Source organism: Spermophilus citellus (genome assembly GCF_964194105.1).
Source record: "Spermophilus citellus genome assembly, chromosome: 13".
Classification (NCBI taxonomy): domain Eukaryota; kingdom Metazoa; phylum Chordata; class Mammalia; order Rodentia; family Sciuridae; genus Spermophilus; species Spermophilus citellus.
This window is the reverse complement of record NC_138193.1, coordinates 84870929-84895372: the sequence shown is the minus strand read 5'-3', so window position 1 is coordinate 84895372 and position 24444 is coordinate 84870929. Positions and strand designations below refer to the sequence as shown.

Genomic DNA, 24444 nt, shown 5'->3' with positions numbered 1-24444 from the left:
CCTGTAATCCCAGAGACTTAGGAGGCTGAGACAGGAGGATCACAAGTTCAAGGCCAGCCTCAGTAACCTATAGAAGCCTCAGTAGCTTAGAGATCCTATCTCAAAATAAAATAAAAATAAATAAATAAAAAGAGCTGGGATGTAGCTCAGTGGTAAAGCACACCCCTGGTTTCAATCTCTAGTACAAAAAAAAAAAAAAAAAAAATGGCGGGAGGAGTACTGTTTAATAAGGAACAGACTTACTAAAAGGCAACATCTAAACTCTCAAACACTGACTACAATGGAAGAATTAGTCTTTGATGATATTAATCTGAACATCTGAGATCTGAGGGAAATGAAGCAGCACACCATACAGGTATCAGGAAAGGAAGAGAGAAAAGGAGACTCTAGGAAGAAGTGGAAAGGGGACTTTAGGAAGAAGTGGAAAGTGCAATAACCCTGAGACAGAGAATGAGGAAGAGAGTAGGTAAGAAAAACAGCAGCAGGAGAAAAATACAATACTACTACTAAATACTAATAGTGACTGACCATGACTGAGTATCGTGTGTCAGGCACTGTCCTAAACACTTTCAGTATCTTCATTTTACAGCTGAAGAAATGGAGGCACAGAGAGAGGGATTAAGTAATTGGCCCAAGGTCATGGAGCTGGCAGGTGGTGAAACAAGGCAGTCTGGCTCCAGAACCCTGCTTCTAACTACAGAGAAGTCAGCCATGAAGATTATGGAGCACCCAGGGAATCGTTCAGCTATTAAGACATTCACTGTGACAGAAATGAGGAAACCAGCAAGGTTCTAATCCCAAACTATAATAGCTAAAGCACTTTATGTTCCTAGAAATATCAAGTATCATTTTTACCACTCACAGTCCCTAACATATTTTTCATATTATAGCTGTTCAATGTAGGATGGTGGTTCAGTGCACTCTCAGAGAACAAACTATCCATCTGCAATACAAAATAATGAATTAGACATGCTTCCACAAATAAATGCACACACAGAACAAGGCTTGGAGGTAAGTATCTCCTTCAGGGAATCAGATCTGTACCAACTCTTGAGTTTCCATCTTAAATAGCTACTTATGCTAAGAAATTTCACCTTCAACTTGAAAAGACCTTTCTGAAGTTCAAGACCATTTTCTGTGGCCTCCCTAAACTTTATCCTCCAAAGAAGTAAAAGTGAGCATAACCCCAACTAACCATGTTTAGTTTCAGGTCTTTTCTAAATGCTTAAGGTTTTCAAGTTCCTCATCAGAAGTGAAGATTTAAAAAAAAAAAAAAAAAGTGAATTTTCCAGAAAGGTTTTTACAAATGTTGGCTATGATGAAAGAATTAGGTCTTTGATGACATTAATCACAACACCTTGAAAGATGAGAGTTAAAATAAGGCAACATGCAATTCTGTAAATGTAAGTTAATTCCTGATACCACTGCTTATTCCTCAGTATTTCTTCAGTAGGCTTTCATAAACTCCAATCTACTTACATGTGAATGCAACCTTGGAGCTTAGCAATATAACAGCCTCTGCTTCAGAGGGAATGGCTTTCCAAACACATGTAGATTAAAAAAAAAAAAATCAATATCAACACTTCCAAAGCATGTTCTACAAGACACTAGTACTAAGGATGAGCAATAGGTATTACAGAGAAAAAGAATCCCATAATAAAATTAAGCTTGGAGTTTGCCCCATTAAACAAAGTTTAGCAAGTTTCTTTGCCACAGGAGTTAATGAGTCTTGATATTCTTATACTGTGACTTTTCCTGAAGCATCCCAACCACACTTTGGAAAATGCTATGTACAGAATGTGGCAAATGTCTATAAGTCCAAGAAGTAAAAGATGACTCTAAGGACTCAAGCCATCAATATTAGAGCTTTTGACAAAAGTTGATTGATTGGAAAGGCTTACACTGGAGGAAGCTGAAGACTGTGATAAGGTCTCCAGGAGACAATGGGCTACAGCAAAGAAGAAAGCACAAGGATGAATAAAGATCTGGGGAAACCATGAGGCCACACAGATACTATTTCTAGTAATACACCCAGAACAAGTCGGGACGTGAAGACCTTGAAGGTACGAGTAACATAAATTAAACTGGAAAATCACCCAAGAAAAGATGGTACAATGTATGTCAAATCATATTGGATATTGACATGCTAAATACAGAACTACCAGATTTCCTAAGAAAACTCTCTAAAATGACAAACCTTCAGATCATTTGTTCTCTTTTTTTGATAGATCAGGGACCTCTTTGAGAATGTAACGAAGGTCATTTACCATCTCTTCAGAAAAACACAAATATACACATTAAGCCTATTAATTTTAGAGCACTTCATGGGTCCCCTGAGGCCCAACCATACAGCTCTAGTTGTTAGCTTCTAGGTCCCTAGGTAATCCTGGCTGCAGATATTTCATGACAGATAATGCCTGTAGGGCACTTCAAAGTAAGTAGTTTGCTTGTTTTTCTTTTTTAATTGTATCTTCAGGTATTTAAAATCATTTTATTATTTTATTTTTTGATACCAGGATTGAATCCAGGGGCACTTAACCACTGAGCCACATCCCCAGGCCTTTTTTTATATTTTATTTAGAGACAGGGTCTCCCTAGGTTGATTAGAGCCTAGCAAAATTACTGAGACTAGTTTTGAACTTGCAATCCCCCTGCCTCAGCCTTCCAAGCCTCTGGGATTACAGGTGTGCCCCACCATGCCTGGCCTTCAAGTATTTTAACACTGTGCAAATGAAAAGTATATTTGCAATGATATACTGCCCCACCCCGCAAAAACAAAACAACAACAACAAAAAAAAAAACAGTAACTAATTAGTTCAATAAAACTCAACATTTAACACCAAAAGCAGAGCATATGGGCCGGGGAAATAGCTCAGTTGGTAGAGTGCTTCCCTTGCATGCACAAGGCCCTGGGTTCTAATCCCCAGCACCACCACCACCAAAAAAAAAAAAAAAAAAAAAAAAAAAAGCAGAGCATATGATGGTAATAATAGTGTCACAAGAATACACCTCTGAGAAGTAAGCAATTTTGTAAAATTGCATAGCTAATATATCCCAGTTACTCCACATACTGATTTAGTACTTTGTAACTAAACAGCCAACTTAAATACAATAAATATTACAGTGGGTAGGGTACAATTTTCAAGATAAAAATCCCTTAAAACACCAACCTCCCAAGTATTACTACAGATAATTAGGAATAATTTATTTATTTAATCTGATCTTTCCATTTTTAGTATCTAAACAATGACAAATTAGGAAGCAAATCACATATACTGGCTTTTGAGAACAAACTGCATTCCTCTGGAACTAATCAACAAGATTTGTATAAGTAAGAAAAATGTAAGCAAAACAAATGTGAAAAATATGTATCTTTATAGCCTGAACTTGATTACAGAAAAAAAAAAATTCAAATAGTTTAAACTCTGGGTTATTTAGCATGCAGGGGGTATAATCCACCCCCCCCAAAAAAAATACACACACACACAGAATTTCTCTACTTTGAGTCCTTCTTGGTATTGGAAGAGTCTGGCACTCAGGAATCAATAATCTATTATCTGAAGTCTACTTGCCAGAGTACAGAAATATCCAGCCTTGGCTGCACCGTAGGAGTTAGGAGTTTTAACTACTACTTAAAGATCCACACTACCCAATGGAGTTTCATTCAGCCACAAAGAAAAATGAAATTATGGGCATTTGCTGGAAAAAAGTTAGAACTAAAGATCATCATGTTAAGTGAAATAAGTCAAACTCCAAAGGTCAAAGGTTATATGTTTTCTTGTATATGGGGAAGATAGAAGATAGAAAAAAGAAAAACAAAAGTGGAGGTGAATTTCCTAAAACTCAAAGGGAGATCAGTACAGGAAAGGGACCACTGGGTGGGAAGGGGGGGGGGGAAGTGCTGGGAAGTGACACTGGCCAAATTATATTGTTATATTGTGTGCATGCATGAATATATAAAACAAATCCCATCAAAACGTACAATTATAATGCACCAATAAAAAAGGTGGGGAGAAAGGATCCATACTATCCCAGAAGACTGCTACAACTCAAATGCTAAAATAAATGTGTGCCTCAGTTTCTCTACTGGAAATTCGGATCTATATATCTGCCATGTTCTAACTTTCAAGAATCAGTACTTCCTGTTGGCTGAGAATAGAGTCTCTAATTTGTTCAAATTTTGGCTTTGCACCTACCAAATTTGGCAAGTTACTTTAACCTCCCTGTGCCTTTGTTTCTTGAACTGCAAAGTAAAATTAATAATAGCATCTTTCTCACAAGGTGGTTGTTAGTGTTCAGTACAAAAAAACTTTAAAAAGTGCCTGGAAAATAATAAGCACTGAAAAAATGCTAGCTGACATTGTCATTTTAAAGGGATGACAACATCAATCAATTTATTATACCTCTATTGCATTTAGAAGTCCTTAGAAAATTACAGGCTCTAATTTTTTAAACTTTTTAATCAAGTGGCTTAACTATCAGTTATTTTCTTAAACACATGGCCAATTATTCCTATAAAGAACTTACTGTACAAACTAACACCTAAGACACATACATTTATAAAGTTTTAGTTAACTTTTCAACTAAATATAACTGGTCTCCACCAACCAGCCATCAATCAGCTACCTGTATCCATCTACTTCTAGTTTCACAGTCATCAAAAAATTCCAAAACATTAGGCTGGGGATACAGCTCGGTTGGTAGAGTGCTTGCCTTGCATACAAAGGGACCTGGGTTCAATCCCCAGCACCACCAAAAAAAAAAAAAAAAAAAGAATGATAACCACTAAGAAGAAAAAAGAAGAAAAATAAAAGGAAATTAAAATGGCACATAATGAAAAATCACTAAATGTTAAAAAAAAAAAAAATCCAAAACATCATTATTCTTTCCAGAATGATCCCAATTCCCTCCTAACTACTCTTCCCCTCCAATCCACTCTTCACACTGTAATAGGGAGAGCTTTTAAAAATCCAAATCTAATCTGACTCCATTAAAAGCCTTGTAATCCCTGGGTGTGGTGGTGCAAATTTATAATTCCAGCAACTCAGGAAGCTGAGGCAGGAGGATCACAAATTTGAGGCCAGCCTCAGCAACTTAGTGAGACCCTATCTTAGAATAAAAAATTTAAAAATAGCTGAAGATGTACATCAGTGGTAAAGTGTCCCTGGGTTTGATGCCCAGTACCACCAATAACAAGAAAATAATAATAATAATAAAAAAACTTGCAATGTTTCTCCATTGTACCAAGAAACTCAATCTCCTCACAAGAGTTAAAAGGCCTGCAAGATTTAGAGCCAACCTCTCTCTGGCTGTTCAAGCCATACAGTTCTTTCAAATCCTTACCAGTGTTTCTGGCCTCAGAATCATGCTCACTCTATGTGGCATCATTCCCTCTCCCTCTGCTCTAAGCAATGCCTAGTTCTTCCAATCTCTGCTGAAAGGTGATGATCCTCTGACCCTCCAGACAAAATCAGATCTTCCTGTTTCTTGCCCTCACAACCAGGTTCCCTTTCTCTGCAGCACAAAATAAAACTGCAATTAAAAAAGTAAACAATTGCTTAATGTTGTTCTTGTCCAAAAACTACAAACCAAGTAGGATTTAGGACCATCTACCCAAGTACTTAGATGCCCAGGATTTTATATATATTTAAGTGATGGGGGGTACTCACTACACCTGTATTGTCCATGGAGAAGAATGATAAGATTCATAAGGGGAGAAAAGCAAATCATTAACAAAACAAGACTAATGCAGAACACTAGCTACACAACACACGGTATTAAATATCTAAGTTACCTTATGCATTTTATTGAAGCAAAAGAAAAAAACAATTGTTTACTTGTGGGCAAAATAAAGTTAAAACTAAATTTTCCAATGTAAGTTAAGTTTCTTTGTGCATCCTCAGGTGTTAAGTGAAACTAGAGGAGTTCAACTTCAGTTACCAGTAAGAAGATAGCAACTAAATCAAGACTGCTGCCACATTTGGCACAAGCCTCTGCTCTTCTTGGCAGTCTCTGAGAGGCCAAGAGTTGAGCTGGCTAGGGAAGAGTGATTTATCTTCCCACATTTAGAAGTGATCCCTCTACAACAGGAATGCTGTACTACGAATGGACTTTGAATTCTAACTTTGTCAAACCAGTACCTTCCTTTACTAAGTACTAGATTCGCTTAAAAAATTTTTTTTTAAAAAAAGAACGATTCCCATGTGTCACTGACAAAAACAAGTTTCTATGGGATCATAGTCCAGTTCAACTTGGAGAATACAAAGTTGTTCTTTCTTCCAAAAATAAAATAAAAAATACTAACTAGATCTCTTTTACAAAAGAAAGTCATGTCTTAGAAAAATTTAAAGGACCGGACAGGCGAATACTAAAAAGGTAAAGGCTGAGGACTGTCGACAGAGGCTGCCCAATGTAATAAGGACCACCAGGCCCGATGGGCAGCAGCTCCCAACCTACAGCAGGCGATCCCAGGTTCGCGAGCAGCACGCAGTTTGACAAACGCCAAGACCCCTGGTCGGGTTCGTCGCACCGACACCGCCAATGCAACAGCCGCCTGGCCCCACTCAGCACTACCAGGAGAACTGTGGCCCGCTCCAGTACAGCCCTCCCCTGGAAATGCGCAGAAGGGAGGTGTCAAAATCCGCATCCAGGAGAGAGCTCAGGTAAGGACTAGGCTGTCTCGGGGTCAAGCATTTGGCTCTTTGTTCCGTCCCAGACAGCGGAGCCCCAGGCGCCCGCTCCTCCTCCGCCGCCGCGGCCCCCAGCGCCAGGCTCCCGAGCACTTGCAGCGCGGACTCGCAGCCCAGGCTCGGCGGCGCCCCCGGCCCTGTCCGCTGCGGATCCGCACCCCGCGGCCCCCGGCGCGCGGCCCCTGCCCGTACCTTGTAGACGTCGCCGTAGGTGCCGCTGCCGATGCGCTGAATCAGCTCGAAGTCTTCCTGCGGGTTCCGCCGGGACAGATCGAAGCCGGGGTTCATGGCGGGCCCCGGGTGCCCCCCGCCTCCCTCCCGGGCAGGGGAGGGGGGGCGCTCAGGGGGCCACACGGAGAGTGGGCGCCGCAGCGGGCCCCCTGCTCCCCCGGCGGTCACAATCGCCCGGCTCCACGCTGCGGCCGCCCTCCCCTCGCGCCGCGGCAGACGACGACGACCTGCCTAACGTCCCCGCCCCCCCCCCTGCGGCTTGCCGCCGCGCCGAACCCGGGTCACACCCACAAGGAGAGGAGAGCGCTCGCAGCCCCTCGCTCCGGGTAAAACTCCAACATGGCTTCCGCCTCCGCCGCTCCTCCCCCTCCCCCTCCCCTTACTCCGGCTGCTCCAACCTCCTCCCGTTTCCCGGCTCCGACCTGACTGCGCAGCCGCAATCCCAGAGGGAGCGCTCCCAGGCCCCGCGCGCACCCGGTCCGCGCGCCCTAGCTCTGAGCGCCAGCCGGACTTGGGGCCGCCAGAACGCACCGAACCTGACCTGCCTTCGGCCGCGACCGCGAGATGCTGAGGACTGCGAGATCATGGAGAAAGTAGCTTCTTACTCCCCTCACAATAAAGTTGGTCATGCTGTATTCCTAAGTAGGCAGTATAGTTTTAATTTGCAAGAAAATGTCACAAACTTCATTTTAGAAGCAGCTAATGTAGGATTATTAATCCCTTTCTGAGATTGTGGGAAGGCCCTACTCACAGGAAAGCCCTAAGGGAAGTGAGCTGTGCTTGCTCTAATTAGCCACACTTGGACCCTAGGAGTTAGGCCTGCCAGAGTGCAAAAGAGGGCAGGCCAGGAGGGCAGCCAAGAAAGCATGTGGTGTGGGTAGGGCGTGGGAAGCTCCAGGGAAGACGGGAATTATACAGAGCAGCAGCCCACCATCCCGCGTGGGGGCGGGGGGTGCAGACAGAGGGCAGAACCGAGGCAGCGAGTGACCTTCCTCCCCAGAAGGACCTGGATTATCAAAACTGTCAGTCAAGCCTGCAAAAGAGAGGTTGTCTAGGTTGGAGCGTGGAACACATCCATTCCCACACCTAAAAAGTAAATTTGTGATGATCCAGAAACTCCTTAGCTGCTAGCTTACCTACAAAAGGTCTACCCTTAAGACTTAGATTGCCAGCATTACATTCAAACTTTGTGGACAGTACAACATGTTGGGAATGGAGGATACATTTTCTCTTCTCAGTTATGTGCCCACTAGACAGTTCCAAAGCCTTTAATTAACTAGGCTATGGCCACTTCGGCAATACCATGTTGGATTTCTGTTTCAGAAATGTTTTCCTGATCCCTGTAGGCACATACCTCCTAACTACTAATATTACTTAATGCCTGGTGGCCCTTGAGAAACTAGGTCTCATCATGCCTGTTAAGGATAATGTGAAGTATAGGCAAGTAATAATCAAGCATACTACTTACTTACTGCTTGAAACATAGTTTCTCAATCTTTTGTGCTTACAGTAAAATTACACATTTACTAAATTCTCAAAGAAATTATTTGCTCTGAGAATCTATTGAGTGAAACATGTTGGAAAATGATCATCTCTTTACCTACAAAAATAGCCCTCCAAATTGTCTTTACTTGTTTTAAAACATCAGGAATGTAAGAGAATCACTTAAATTACTGCCTCAGGACTACATAGCATTGAATTTTTTTTTTTCTAGATAGTTCCACCTTAAGCCTCTGGTATCTTGAAAATTAAACTCCTGACTCTGTTGTTCCATGGCTACGGATCTAGTTTTTGCTTGTTTAAGGCACTTGCTAGGGTTACAAAGTGAAGGCCTGTCTTTAGCTTGTCTACTCTTGGAGAATTATTTGTCCTCTTTCAGCCAAACACGGTGATAATTAGCAAAGGATTCAGATAAGCAAGCTAACAACTATCCCAAATAAGAACCAGCTCTTTTAATGCCTAAAAGACAGATTCTCAGAACTAGAGCTGCACAGGAAAGTTCTAATGGTTTCACGGTTTTGTTTGCTGGGATTATCATCTGTGCAGATAACTTTGCATTTGCATCACTAATAGACTTCTTTCAAAGGGAAAAGACATTTCAATAGTGCTGGAACAGTCTTTAAACTTTTGTTTGTTCCATTTTGGCAAGGCCAAGCTACTGCTTTTTGAAAAGAGAGATTTTCATATAAGGGCTTCATTTGCCATATGGGTTACACCATAAATAAAAGGGCTTATGCAATTAACTGCTCACAAGGAATAAAATATTTTGTTCTAGAGAGGCACGGTGGTCCATGCTTGTAATCCAAGCAACTCGAGGCTGAAGTAGGATGGAAAGTTTGAGGTTAGCCTCAGCAATTTAGCAAGACACTCAGAAACTCTGTGAGACCCTGTCTCAAAATAAGAAAAAAAGGACTGCGGATGTAGCTCAGTGGTAAAGCACCCATGGGATCAATCCCCAATACCTCCCCCCAAAATAAATTTCTTTGTAATATACACACACAGCCAAATACAGTGCTTTTTTTCACCTCTTCTAAAACTCCTCTACTTTGCTAGAAGTAACACTAATAATCACACTTCCTTTGAAGGAGAGAAAGAACTTCATCTTCTATGATTAGAAGCATCCTTAGAAGTCATCTAATCTTTTGAATTCGGGAATTCCTTCTATAACATCGCTCCTGAATTACTGTTTGAGTACTTTCAGCAAATGGGAACTCATGCTGTGCAAAGTAATCTACCTCATTGTGAGATAGTGCCAGTGAAAGTTCATAATAACTAACTGAAAAAAAAAAATAGTAATGTCCAATATTACCAAGAACTTACAAGGAACCAGGAACTAAACCAAGTACTTTCCATGCATCATCTCATTTATTTCACACAAAACTCTAAGGGCACAGGTCATGTTACCTCCATTTTTAAAGAGGCATAGGCAGATTAAAGTACTCAAGTTCAGGCAAAAGACTCAATTTTGAATAGAGGCAGTTTAACACCAAAGGTCAGACTCTTAGCCACTAGCCTATATATGCTGATTATATGCAATATACTTTAAATTTTTTCTTTTATGCTAAGCCAAAATGCCTCCCTGTAATATTTTTATTCTTTTAAAATTTTTAATCCTATTTAAATAGTATGTATTTAGAATCAATGATTACTAGGTTCTTGTGGTATAGAACAGCAAAAAAAAAAAAAAGCCCACAGAGCCTGTCCTCAAGGAGTTTGCAGTCTCACAGAATGTGTTGGAGTTCATGAAACAAGGGAGTGTACCTTCCTGGTACACTCCCAGCCCCTCAAAGCACTCACCCATGCAGGGAACAAAAAAGGCAAAGATGGGCAGTTAACCAGCATGTTTTTACAGATTAAATTACTCAAGTTCAGACTTATATACCAGCCCCCAGTTACCAGCATATTCAGCCCATCCTTCTGTGAGCCTCTCTCTCTCATTGGCTCCTGGTTTAGGGATTTCTTCTTTCTTTCTGATGAGACAGGGTCTCACTACATTGCAGAGGGCCTCACTAAATTGCTGAGGATGGCTTTGAACTTGAAATTCTCCTTCCTTAGCCTCTGGCTTAGGAATTTCTTGATCCCCAGTACTAGCTCCCAATTTTGCCCCGACAAATCAATGGGATCCACTTTGCTTAGAGACTTCTGCCTTCCCCATTTAACATAACTACCATCAAACTAGGGTTAGCTCAGAAGAGATAATATCAGGCCATCCACTGGAGAGGAGACTCAGACACAGGCACCTATCTGAAATAATATAGCACATTCAGCAGGTAAGTGTGTGCCTATCAAATGTCCTTAAGTAATTAAGCATACTTCTATTTATTTGTTTGTTTATTTATTTATTTAAAATTAGGAACTGGCTTGTAAAGAGGCTTTTTGTCAGTTATCATGATGCTTAAGCAGCAGAGAATTCCAGGAGGTTATATGACCTAGGCTGCCACTGCTCTGAACCAGTGTACGTGGTTTAGATCTTCTCCTTGTCCCCTTACTGAATGATGTCAGGACTTCACACAGGGTTCTTAGAGGCCAAAAGAAAATATATGTAAAACTAGTGTCTGACACCACAATAATCCCACAAGGTATTAATTCCTATTATTTTGGGACATATTTAAGGATACTTTAAAGGGTGACAGCTGTGAGGATAGTGATGGAGATATGACTTGGGAAACAATTACAATATTTAGCAGGGACCCTGAATTAAGACTGGGAGTGCCAAAAAGAGGATCAAAAGAAGGGGAAGAACCCAGGTGGTAATTGGAAGACAGAATCCACAGGTTTGGGGAGGAGATGGAGCAGGAAGAGACATTGGCCACTGGCAGGTTCTGGGCTTAGGCAGTTAAGAGGTAGTGCTAGCATTTGCTGTAACAAGGGGAACTGGTGGTACTTGGGGGAGGGTTTTAGCCCTAGATCAAGGTGAATGGATGTATTTTGTAACTGTCAAGTTCGAAGTGCTCAACTGGAAGTATAAGATTAATAATAAATACATGGCCCCAAACAGAAAAGATTTCATGGCTAATTTTTAAATTTGGGATGTCATCATCCAGAAAAACTTACTGAGCAGTTATCACATGCCAAACACTACATTAGTTCTAATGACGCAATTGAACATGGGTTGTACACCTAAGTTGAGAATATGGACAAGTCCTTATCTTATAGTGATGTAGGTGCAGCGGAGGAACAGAGCCAGAAAGATGTAATAGATGGTCTTTGGGCTAATAATTTGGCTGTTTCTCAAACCAGAGCATATTATTTATTTTCTTATATTTCCAATATTTTTAAAAACACGTACTCAACATTTATTTACGGGTCTGGGGCTCAATGGTAGAGCACATGCCTAGCATGCATGAGGCCCTAGGTTTGATCCCTAGACCCACCCCCCCAAACAAAAACCTGCACATTTATTTACAAGGGAGGCAGAGCCCTGCCTGAGAGTAGGTGGAGTTGGAGTCCTCAGGTATCAGCTCTCAGCCTCCACTGTTATTCTAAGCTATTTAGCTCAGCTCCCAAATTTACATATATCCTAACACAATGTTTCTCAATAAAGGTTTATTAGCATTTGGGGTGGAACAATTTTTCCTTGTGTGGGATGGTCCCCATGTATTATAAAATCCCTGCCACCCATATCATCATTGCTCCCAGTCAGGCTGACATCATTTTTGACATATGCTTTTCCAAATGCCTCAGGTTTGGTGTGTGTGGGTTTGGTGTATGTGTGCCTAGGGTTTGGTGGGGGTGTCTCCAGTGAGAATGTTTGCCTCTTGTGATCTTGGGAAAACTATTACTCAACACCAACCCATTTATCAAAGTTTCCCTTCTTACATAGTATATTACCTGAGGAAACTTCTGAGGTATAAAATAGGGTTCCCCTTATTACATTTCCAATATTTAGCACCCAAGTTTGAACTCTGTATATTCACAGCCAAGATTCAACCTACCCTTTATCACACAATTTCTGGGATCACTTAGGAGAGCATTGAATCTGGTTATGAAAATCTTCACAGAGGACCATCTAAACCGAGATTTATAAGGTAATTAGAGAACAAGCCAAGCATGAAGGGATAGTCCACACAGAGTGCTACAGTTTGGATGTTGTTTTGTTTCCCAAAGATTCATGCTTTGGAGGCTTGGCCCTCAGGGAAGCAATGTGAGAAGTGACAGAACATCAAGAGGTGGGGCCTAAAATGAGAAATTATACCCCAATGATACAAATGTATGAATTGCCAAGATCATTGTAATGTCATGTGTAGATAATATATTAAAAAAAAAAGAGGTGGGACCTAATGGGAAGTCCCTTGGTCATTAGGGTCTGCCCTACAAAAGGATTGTCAGACTCTAGTCTCAGTGGCTTCTCTTTTGAGCTGTGAATACTGGGGCTAGGGGTCTGCTCAGTGGTAGAGTGCTAGCCTAACATGTTCAAGGTTTGGGGTTGATCCTCAGTACCAAAAAAAAAAAAAAAAAGGAGAAAGAGAGAGAGAGAGAGAGAGAGAGAGAGAGAGAGAGAGAGAGAGAGACCTGATTGCTTTCTCCTCTATACACTTTCACCTTCTGCCATGGGGCCCTTGCCAGAGAAGAGCTGTGCTGTTTAAACTTTCAGCCTCCATACTATGAGCTAAATAAGCTTCTTTATAAAGTTAGCCTGCTTTGGGTATTTTGTTATACTAATGAAGAGCTAACAAATACACAGAAGGTAAGAAGTTTACCTCTTATCTTTTTGGGAAGCCAAGATTTTGAGGGGATACTTTTTTGCTGTGCATGGTAGATAACTGATATATTTTTGGAGACAACCAATCCTTGAGGATGCAGGCTGCATTAAAAGTAGGCAATAAAATATTAAAGAACTATAAGGAAGTACAGACTGAATACAGGCTGCATAAGAGACTGAGAGATGGCTGGGATGATATATTTGATAAAACCAACTATCTGTTGTGCCATGATAGATTAGGGCATAGGATTTCTCTGATTCCCTAACCTAGAATTCCCCAAAGATGCCCCCAGGTAAAGAGTATTGCCCTGTACCCTAGTTCCAAAGTGCAGAGTAAGACCAGTGTTGGGTTAGACCAAAGTGGCCCAAAACAAACATAGCTACAAACATTGTGTTTCCAAAGTAGATTGTCATAGATTGTGTCCAGCATGTTATCCTCCTGGCCTTTTGGATAGAAATTTGTTGTATGCTGCTATTGAGTTCTCAGGAGGACCCTGGCTCTTGCTAGACACACACACAAAACTGCAGTGAAACAAAGCAAGCTGCTCATAGATTTACAAATAATTCACTCATTCAGTTTAGACCTGGGTTGGCATTTTCTTGATCAAAACAGGCAAAAGGTAGAAATAAATTCAATTCAAATACCATGTCAGGAATTTTTGGATGATTTTATAATCCTGATCACAGTGCTAGGTGGATCTCAAAACTGAAGATCTCTGCCCCAGGAAACTGAATCACTTGCTGGGTCTGAGCTCATGGCACAGCACATCTGGATGAAGGCATGCCTCTGTATTAGAACCAGACCTTCAGCCTGGGATTAATCCTCTGCTTTCTTAAAGATACTTTATATGTTTAATTGGAACTCATCTGGTAGTGTGAACTTTCTCAGCCAAGCATATGATGCCATCAGAATAGTTTTAACATGTATTGGTAGAATAATTGTTCTCATGATAAAAGGGACAAAAGGAAGGGAACTCACGAAAATTCTCTTGCTACTTTGTATTTTACCTACAAATGGATAAGCTGCTCTATGAAACTTGTGAACAGTCCATCCTAAACACAAGCATGGCACTGTGCACAGGCAGCCTATATCCATCTCAATGTCTGAAAACATTTCTATGAAATCGTAATGCCTAAAAGTATAATATTCTTATATTACTGAGGCCAATATTTAGGGTTTATGTATCCTCTCACCTAAAGAGAGTGTTCTCCTGTTATTCCACATAAACCCAAAATACCATATCTGCAAATCTGAGTGCCATCTGTTTTCTGCTTGGTGGTGTGAGCCTCTTAATTAGTCTCTCCGGCCGCATTCTCTTCCCCTTCTGACAATACCATTGTTGGCCAATGAACACGCTTCTAAAATGCCAACGATGTAAGATGGAAGTCCTGAGAGGAAGCTAAATTGGGAATAAATGAAAGTTCACATTTAGGCATGTGGAGTTCTCGGAGATGGTAGGGCATTCCAGGAGAACTTTTGCAGGGAGAGTGACAGATTCAGAGAAAAAGTGCTGGAGGATAATTTTGGTCATATGAGTAAAGACCATACATGGAATCACAAACTCTGAGCAAGGCCTGAGAGTGTAGGTAGGGCAATAGTAAGCAACTTTTTTTTTTTTTTAAATAAAGGCCAACTAAAAGGAATAGAAAAATACCTCATATTTTACATATTCCAAGTACAAATGGTGAGGTCCTGAGTTCAATCTCCAGCACCATCAAAAAGGTAATAAGTTACACAAAGTGAAAATAGTGTGGCTGCATTCCATGACAAAAATGAATGTTGTAGAATGATTTGTTAAGGTATAAATATTCTTTCCCATAGGCAAGCATTTCCCAAGTCTTCTTGGTATTTTGTAATATGGAACATAGGAAATGGATGGTGGATATCTGAGCAGAGAAATACAAAGAGAAGGGAATAATTTAGCAGGAGAGGGACTAAGTCAACCTTTAAAACATTGGGGAAGGGCTGGGATTGTAGCTCAGTGGCCAGGTTCGATCCTCAGCACTGCCTAAAAATAAAATAAAGGTATTGTGTCCTTCTACAACTAAAAAATAAAAAAAAATAATTAAAAAATATTGGGGAAAAACGAGAAGAGGGAAAATAAACAAAATTCATAAGCTGGGTACTACAGAAGGAGAGTGGGGGTTTATGCTTGAGAACTAGAGAGAACAGAGGAAAATTCAAGTGTGACTCTACATGGAGAAACTGTGTTTCTCTGCTATTCATTGAAAGTTGCAAGTAAAAATTAAAATAATTTTGTTTTGTTTTCAATTGCTATTTATCTTTATTTGTGACCCAGAGCAGAGTTTGAGGTATGTGGGACTCCAGAAGTTATTAGGGTTACAAGAAGAATACCAGTAGGAAATCTGGCAATGGTTTTGAACCACCAAAATGTTATCTGATCGTACTAAGAAATCACAACACAGAAGCAGCTTGCTTTTGTAACTGAATTTGCATTGCTTTCTAAGAGTTTACAAATGTTTTCCCATTTATATCTCATTTTTATCTCTAGAATAGCCCCTTGAATTATTATCATCCATAATTTACAGATGAGGAAATTGAAGCTTAGAGAAGTGAGAGCCAAAAGCAGACCAGGTTTTATAGTTAGTTCCAGTAAATTGAAAACCTTTTGAACCTCAATTACTGAGTTTCAGGTTGTACTACATACTGGGAGATGCAAAAGTAAATAAAGCGTATACCTAGTCCTCCACAAGTATGCCATTCCTTTTTTTGCTTTTCCCTAATATCACCCAGAGGAATTTATCATCCCCTCTTAGCTTGAGTTGGGCCGGTTCATGGTGAGACCAAACACTGACCATCACCTACACATCCAGCCAGTTCACAGGAAATATTGATTTAGGACATACTGGCAGTTCCTAGCCTATGGTGTAGCAATAAGAACTGCAAGGGTAAGGAAGATATAGGAACTTTCTTTTCTTGGGGCGGGGGAAACCAGTGATTGTGCATATTATGCAAATACTCTACCACCAAACTACATCCCCAACCACTTTTTAAATTTTTATTTTGAGACAGGATCTTGCTAAGTTGCCCAGGCTGGACTGAACTTGTGATCCTCCTGCCTTAGCCTCCACATGCTGGGATTACAGGCATGTGTCACCAAGCCCGAATGGTAACTCTGATAAATTCTGGGAAGTCTATAAGTTAGGATAAACACATTGTAAAGCAATTTAACAAGATCTATTAAAACTAAAGGCGTCCTTTTCTTATAATCTGACAATTTCGTTTCATATATTCCCCCCAAATTCTCCCTTAAATGCACAAGAAGACATGTAAATGAATATTATTGAAGCATTGCTTTCAATAAAAATAGCCCCAAATAACCTAAATTTCCATCAACCTGATAACAGATACGTAAATTGTATTAAAAGAGGAGTATCTCATATTAGTTAAGATAAGTGAACTAGACAACATGCCTGAGACCTTGTCATAACAAATAAGTAAATAAATAATAACTACAACTGGAACTAGAACATGTATAAATCCCTCTCTCTCCCCCCCCCCTCTCTCTATATATACACACACACACACACACACACACACACACACACACATACACACACTGAATGAAAAAAGAAAGTAGCAGAAGAAGCCCAGTATGGTGGTGCATGTCTATAATCCTAGTGACTTGGAAAGCTGAGGCAGGAGGATTGCCAAATTCGAGGCCAGCCTCAGCAACTTATTGAGGCCCTAAGCAATTTACTGAGACCCTGTCTCAAAATTTTAAGAGGGGTAGGAAGTTGGGATGTATCTCAGTGGTAAAGCATCCCTAGGTTCAATCCCCAGTATCCAAAAAAAAAAAAAAAAAAAAAAAAATAGCAGAAAATGTGTAAAGTATACCACCATTAAGTCTAAACACACAAAGCAATATTAGATATTTCCATAAGTGATAAACATTTAAACATATTCATAGTGATAATAAAGTCCATATTTAGGGTAGTAGTTACTTCTGCTGAGGAAGAAGGATAATTTCAGAGCACTTGGAAAGCAAAGTCTAATTGGTATTGTTTCTCTATTAGGAAAAAAAGTCGACCCGAAGCAAATCTGACAGTAAGTTAATATTTAACAAAGCTGTGTGGGGAGAACCAATAGAGTTTGTTATGTTATTTTCTGTTTTGCATGCTTGAAAAGTTCCATTTAAAGGTACACATGGAACCAGGTACAATAGCACTTGCTTGTAATCCCAGCTACTCACTAAACTGAGGCAGGATTGTAGGTTTGAGACCAGCCTGGGAAATTTAGTGAGACCATGTCTCAAAATTCAACAAGTTAATAAATAACACATAAATAGGGCTAGGGATGTAGCTCAGTGAGAGTGTCCCTGAGTTCAATCCCATATGTGTGTGTCTCTTTCTCTCAATCTCTCTCTCTCTCTCTCTCTCTCTCTCTCTCTCTCTCTCTCTCACACACACACACACACACACACACACACACACACACACACAGTTACATATGGACCCTACTCTCTGGATTTCCAGGCTTTTATGTCCCTGCCCCCGCTTTGGTGCAGAATTTTCTTTCGTTCTTCCTCTTTCCATGTTAAAATTCCATTCATTTTTTGATAACTGGATCAAGTCTCGCTACTTGTAAATTTCCATGACCATCAATCTACACTGTTCTCTGGGTTTTGAACCACTATTTGTCTATAAATTTCTCCTGTATAGTATTGTTGTAGGACCAGACTTTTTTCATGATGTTGTTGATATATATATCTTCCTACATTAGTATTTGACTTTACTGTACATAAACTTTTTTTCTCCAGTCTTAAGAGCAGGGAAAAAATCTTAAATTTCTTTAATTTTTTTCTCTGTGCCTAGCCTAAAACTTTTTTAAAAAGTGATATATTAACCAATAATTATAACCCTTCCTACAAAATCTTTGTGTAGAAAGTTGAAAATACTAGTTTGAGCTACATTTGCTTTTATTTTCCCAGAGAGAGAATACTAATGAGCTGTGAAATGACCAAAACTCTGGCAAGAAGAGGAGAAAAGAGAAAAGTAACGGGTTTGTATATTACACATTCTGAATAATCATCTAGTGAATGATTAAATATGGAAGATATCTTATGAGGGAAAGCATATTTTAAAAATATATTTTAACCAAAAAAATGAGAAGTTATACTCCATTTATGTATGATGTGTCAAAATGCATTCTACTGTCAGGTATAACTAATTAGAACAAATTTTAAAAATTAAAATATATTTATTTTATGACTGCAGAATTGCTTTATTGATCATTACCAGTTTTGTTTTGTTTTTGTAATGCTGGGGATCAAACCAGGGCCTTATGTGTTCTAGGCAAGCACTCTACCACTGAGCTACATCCCCAGCCCAATTTGTAGTTTTCAGAAGATCCAAGACCAAACTTATAAATTATTTTGGGGAAACAAAGTACTTCTATGATATGCTACATAAATACAAACAAATGTACCTTGTCATTGTTTTGCCTTCTCTGTAATATTTCTTGAACTAGACATGAGAATGGTGGTCCAGAGAAAACTAAAAATCAAAAATTGTTCTGCCTGTGGAATCAGGAAGGGGGTTTGAAGGAAAAAAAAAATGACTTTGAATTTAATTTACTCTTATAAAAGTTCAAATTACATCTTATAAAAGTTTCTGGTACTTGGGCCATCATTTGAAATTAAGGTTTGCCTGAAATCTCAGAATGAAGGGTTAGTCCATCTGGTCCAGATGAAAGCTAATAGAGCACTGGAAATAGTAAGAGAGCTCAACCACATTGTTGGTCCTTGGAATTGAAAGTTGAGTATCAAAGGAGATAAATTTAGAATCAGTACACTTACTTTTAGTGAAAGCAGTGGTTGCTATGGTCCAGGTCAAAATTACTGCCATTTATAGTCCCTGGAAGTTTTCCCAATGGGCCTTTGTGATGTTTTATTAAACCAGGCCACCGCCTCATGGTTTTTCAGCCTAGGTGCTAAAACACCCAAAATATAATTCCTAAATTAAACTTTACTTACATCTGCATATTTATAACTACATTTTGTGTGTGTGTGTGTGTGTGTGTGTGTGTGTGTGTGTGGTGCTAGAGATTGAACCCAGGGTCTTGTGCATGCAAGGCAAGCACTCTACCGAGTTATGTCCCCAGTCCTATAATTGCATTTTTTAACTTCACAGCGTACCTTGGGTAGAGATATCTGAAAATTAACTGCTTTCTATCACTAGGTCATTTGTGTTCCAACAAAGAAAACAAAAGGTACAAAAGTATCTTGCGATTTGGTGTTTACAAATGTTTACTTAATTTGTAGGTGCAAAGTCCTGAGCAAAGTGGCCCAGGTATTCCTGTCGTCACGATAAGTCTTATCATTGGTCTCTGCAATTTTTTTGTTTTCCAACTAAATAGAAGCAAGAAAAATAGCATTATATAGAGAATAATTTTATGAGTATATTGGGTTCCTGAAGTTACTAAAGTCTAAGTATTTATACCTTAGAATTAATTTTCCATGGAAGTTAAGACCACAAAACCTAATATAATGGTAGTAGGTATGGTAGGAAAACTTGATTGAGAAATCGTGTCTTGTTTTCTTATCTGTTGGCTTATCATGGAAGACAAGCAATAGTTTTCTCCTTTCTAGAGAGAGGATTAAGGTATGGTGATTTTGACTCCTAGGCTATGGAAGCCAAAGACTCAACTGTCTGAAGTAGGAAGGGTTCCAAGAAAAAGGGAATGGCTTGACTTCAGGAGTATGTTCATCTCTTGAGCCCAGAAAGAGGACAGAAGCAGACAGGATTTAGTTTCCACCAGTGGGGAGGACCATGCTAACTCCCAAGTGAAACGTAGTAGGATATATACATCTCCAACAGGGTGTCTCTTAAATGGTAAAAACATAAATTTATATATTGCTATAATAAATCAAGAATGTATGTTGTGAAGTCTAGAGTTATTACTAAAATAATAGTAAAAAAGATAAATTACATAATGTATTACATAGTAAAAGGGAGAAAACAATAATAGTAATAATAAATAAATAAATAAAACTCAATTAAGCCAAGGGAAAGCAAGAAAGAAGGTCCAAATTAGCAAGTAACAAGTGGGACAAAACAACAACAACAACAACAACAACAACAACAACAAAACCAGTAAGACGATAGCTGGAAGCTCAATATATCATTAATGACCTTAAATGAAAATGGCATAATATTCCACTAAAAGACAAAGATTGTCATACTGATTTAAAAGTTTTATGTGCTTGCTACAAAAGATTAAAGAGTTTAAATCTTAACATAAAAACACAGAAAGACTAAGTGTAAAAAAATAGAGGAAGACAGTTATACAACTGTCAAAGAAGCTGGTATAACTATATGTGCAAAGTAGACTTTAAAAAAAGGGGAATTGTTAGAAATAAAGGGAAATGTTCCACAATAATTTAAAAAATCAACCCATCGAAAAGATATAACACTCCTCATTCTAAACACAACTAGCAATGTACTTCAAAATACATAAAGCCAAAAATTATCAAATCTGCAAGGAGAAATAAATCTACAATAACAGTAGAAGATCTTGACACATTTCTCAGTGACCAATAGAACAAGTAGACAAAATTAGTGAGAATACATAATATTTAAACAACATAAGTATTAAAATGAACATTATTGAGATACATAAAATATCTCACCCAACAACTAAAGTTCATTTACTGAAAGTGATAATAACTTGGGTCATAAAGCACTCCTCAAAATATTTTTAAAAATTGCAATCACATAAAATACATTCTTTGAGCACAGGGGAGTTAAGTTAGCAGCCAACAATTTTTTAAAAAAACTAGAAAATTCATAACTATATAGAAATTAAATAATATACTTCTAAGATATCCTTGGATCAGAGAAGAAATCACAGTAGAAATTAACACACAGGGTTTGTTTGTTTGTTTGTTTGTTTGTTTTGTACCAGGCATTGAACCCAGGGACACTTAACCACTGAGCAATACCCCCAGCCCGTTTTTGTATTTTATTTAGGGTCTTGCTGAGTTGCTTAGGGCCCTTAATAAGTTGCTGAGGCTGGCCTTGAACTTGTGATCTTCCTGCTTCAGGCTCCCAAGTCACTGGGATTCCAGATGTGCTCCACCAAACCCAGCAGGAAATAGTTTTGAGTAAATCATAATGAAAGTATGTCATATCAAAAATTTTAAGATGCAGTTAAAACTGTCTTTAGAAGAATATTTACAATTGTAAGGTTGGAATTTATAGCTTTAAATAAGAATTACCTATGTATCTATCTAAAGAAGTTAGAAAAAAACAAACTTTTTTTTTTTTTTTTTGGTACTGGAAATTGAATCCAGGGGTGCTTAGCCACTGAGTTACATCCTCAGTCCTTTTTTATATTTTATTTAGAGACAGGGTCTCTCTGAGTTGCTCAGGGCCTTGCTAAGTTTCTGAGGCTGGCTTTGAACTTGTGATCCTCCTGCCTCAGGCTCCAAAGTTGCTGGGATTACTGGTCTTCACCACGAACATAACAGAAAAAACAAACTTGAGGAAAGCATAAGCTAGGGAATGGTAAACAGAAAAAAATTAATTAAAAGAAGTGTAAGGTCACTGAAAAGAATAATAAAACCAATATATCGGGCTGGGGATGTGGCTCAAGGGGCAGCGCGCTCGCCTGGCATGCGTGCGGCCCGGGTTCGATCCTCAACACCACATACAAACAAAGATGTTGTGTCCGCCGAGAACTAAAAAATAAATATTAAAAAAAAATCTCTCTTTCTCTCTCTCTCTTAAAAAACAAAACAAAACAATATATCCCTAGTTAAGATTGATCGTACATATACAAAAAATAAACACATAAAAAGGAGGAAGGATACATTACTACACTTGAAACAAGGATGTCACTATGGATGCCACCGACATTACAAATGTTGAAAATATTTTGTATAACTTATCAGCGATGAATTAGAAAATCTAGATGAAATGGGAAATTTCTAGAACAACCCAGTTTCCCAGAGTGACACCAAAAGTAAATGCCAAAAGTTTCAAGCTGAATAATCTATATCTATTATAGAAATGGAATCGTATTTTAAACTCCTCGTATGATAAATCTCCAGATTCAAATGGCTTCATCAGCAAATTCCTCCAACACTTAGGGAAAATATAACACCAGTCTTACCCGAACTCCTTCAGAGAATAGAAATAATGAATACTTACCGACTCGTTTTATGAGGCCAATGCCTGCAATCCTGAAGTCAGGAAAGGAAAATGATAGGTCAATTACTTTCTTAATAGACATGAAAAACAAACCTAAATTGAATATCAGCAAAACAAATCAAGTGATACGTAATACATAAAATGTGTTTCAAGCATGCAAACTTGGCCTCACCTTACAGGCCATATTATATACCCAATTAATAGAATAAAAGAGAAAAATATAGTGATTATTCTGATAGATACAGGAAAGGAATTTGATAAAATTTAACATCCTTTCATGTTTAAAAACTCTGAATAAAATAGGGGTTTCTTCCCTTTTTTTGGTAACCTCTTATTCTGAAATAAATTTAGTCTTCAGAAAAGTTGCAAAATTAACAGAACTACTGTACAACCTCATAAGATTCTGTTTACATTTTATCATATTTGCTTTATAATTTTTAGTCTATTATTTTTGAACCATTAGTTATAAATATGATGTCTCTTTATCCCTAAAATGCTTCAGTGTGTATTTCTTACAAAAAAAGGATATGTGTTATAACTTATTCTACAGACTTTATTCAAATCTCACCAACTTTCCTAATGCTATGTTTTATAATTTTAAAGTATTTTTTCTAGTCTAGGTTCCAATTCAGGAGCACACATTTGATTTAGTTGTCATATCAGTTTAGTCCTTTTAAATCTATCATTTTTTATCACTGTCATTCCACTTACTTTTAAAAATTTAAAAAATTCTTTTTTTTTTTTTGTTTATTTAGTTAGTTTTCGGTGGACACAACGTCTTTATTTTATTTTTATGTGGTGCTGAGGATCGAATCCAGCACCCCGTGCATGCCAGGCGAGCACGATACCGCTTGAGCCACATCCCCAGCCCCATTAAATTTTTTTTTTTAAGAGAGAGTGAGAGATAGATAGATAGAGAGAGAGAGAGAGAGAGAGAGAGAGGAGAGAATTTTTTAATCTTTATTTTTTTTAGTTTTCGGCGGGCACAACATCTTTGTTTGTATGTGGTGCTGAGGATCGAACCCGGGCCGCACGCATGCCAGGCGAGCGCGCTACCACTTGAGCCACATCCCCAGCCCCCCATTAAATTTTTAATTAAAAAATTTTACATGCCAGTAGAGTATATTTTGAATTATTATGCATACATAGAATAAGTATAACTTGTTCCATTTTAGGATCCCGTTATTGTAGTTGTACATGGTGTGGAGTTATATTGGTTGTGTATTCATATATGCATATAGGAAAGATGTCTGATTCATTCTACTGTCTTTCCTTTTCCCATGCTCTCTCCTTTCCCTTATTTCCCTTTGTCTGGTCCAGTGAACTTCTAATCTTCTTCTCTGTTGTTGTGGGTTAGCATCCACATATCAGGGAGAACATGGTTTTGGGGGACTGGCTTATTTCACTTAGCATTATATTCTCCTGTTCCATCCATTTACTAGCAAATTCCGTAATTTCATTCTTCTTTATGGCTGAGTAATATTCTGTTGTGTATATATACCATATTTTCTTCATTCATTCATCTGTTATAGGGCACGTAAATTGGTTCCATAGCTTGACTATTGTGAATTGAGCTGCTTTAAACATTGAAGAGGCTGAATCACTGTGGTATGATAATTTTAAGTCTCTTGGATATAAACCGACTAATGGGATAACAGGGTCAAATGGTGGTTCCGTTTCAAGTTTTCTAAGGAATCTTCATACTGCTTTCCAGAGTGATTGCACCAATTTGCAGTCCCACCAGCAATGTAGAGTGAAACTTTTCCTCCACATCCTTGCCAACATTTATTGTTGCTTATATTCTTTTCCTGTGGGAGGGATGGGCACCAGGGATTGAACTCAGGGGCACTTGACTACTGAGCCACATCCCCAGCCCTATTTTTGTATTTTATTTAGAGACAGGGTCTAACTTGCTTAGGATCTCACTTTTGCTGAGGCTGACTTTGAACTTGTAATCCTCCTGCCTCAGTCTCCTGAGCCACTGGGATTACAGGCCTGTGTCACCACGCCCAGCTTGTTTATATTCTTGATAATTGCCATTCTAACTGGGGTGAGGTAGAATCTCAGTGTAGTTTTTATTTGCATTTCTCTAATTGCTAGAGATGTTGAACATTTATATATATATATATATATATATATATATATATA

The 24444-nt window shown here is 38.7% G+C and overlaps 1 protein-coding gene across 5 annotated transcripts in view; it reads right to left on the bottom strand.

Annotated features, from left to right (window-relative positions):
* The window catches only part of MAP4K3 (mitogen-activated protein kinase kinase kinase kinase 3), a 198672-nt gene extending 191275 nt beyond the window's left edge, over positions 1–7397 (bottom strand). Inside the window, exon 1 of one of the 5 annotated variants that reach the window (XR_014018527.1) lies at positions 6882–7389. Coding sequence is in view for 2 of the 5 variants with exons in the window: in XM_081264487.1 (XP_081120613.1) it covers positions 6882–6977 (96 nt within the window). In the remaining 3 variants the exon portion in view is untranslated. Of the gene's footprint in view, positions 1–6452; positions 6591–6881 lie in introns of those variants that run through there. The other 4 variants (XM_081264490.1, XM_081264487.1, XM_081264488.1 and 1 more) reach the window with 4 other exon arrangements.
* Positions 7398–24444: the final 17047 nt, after the last annotated feature.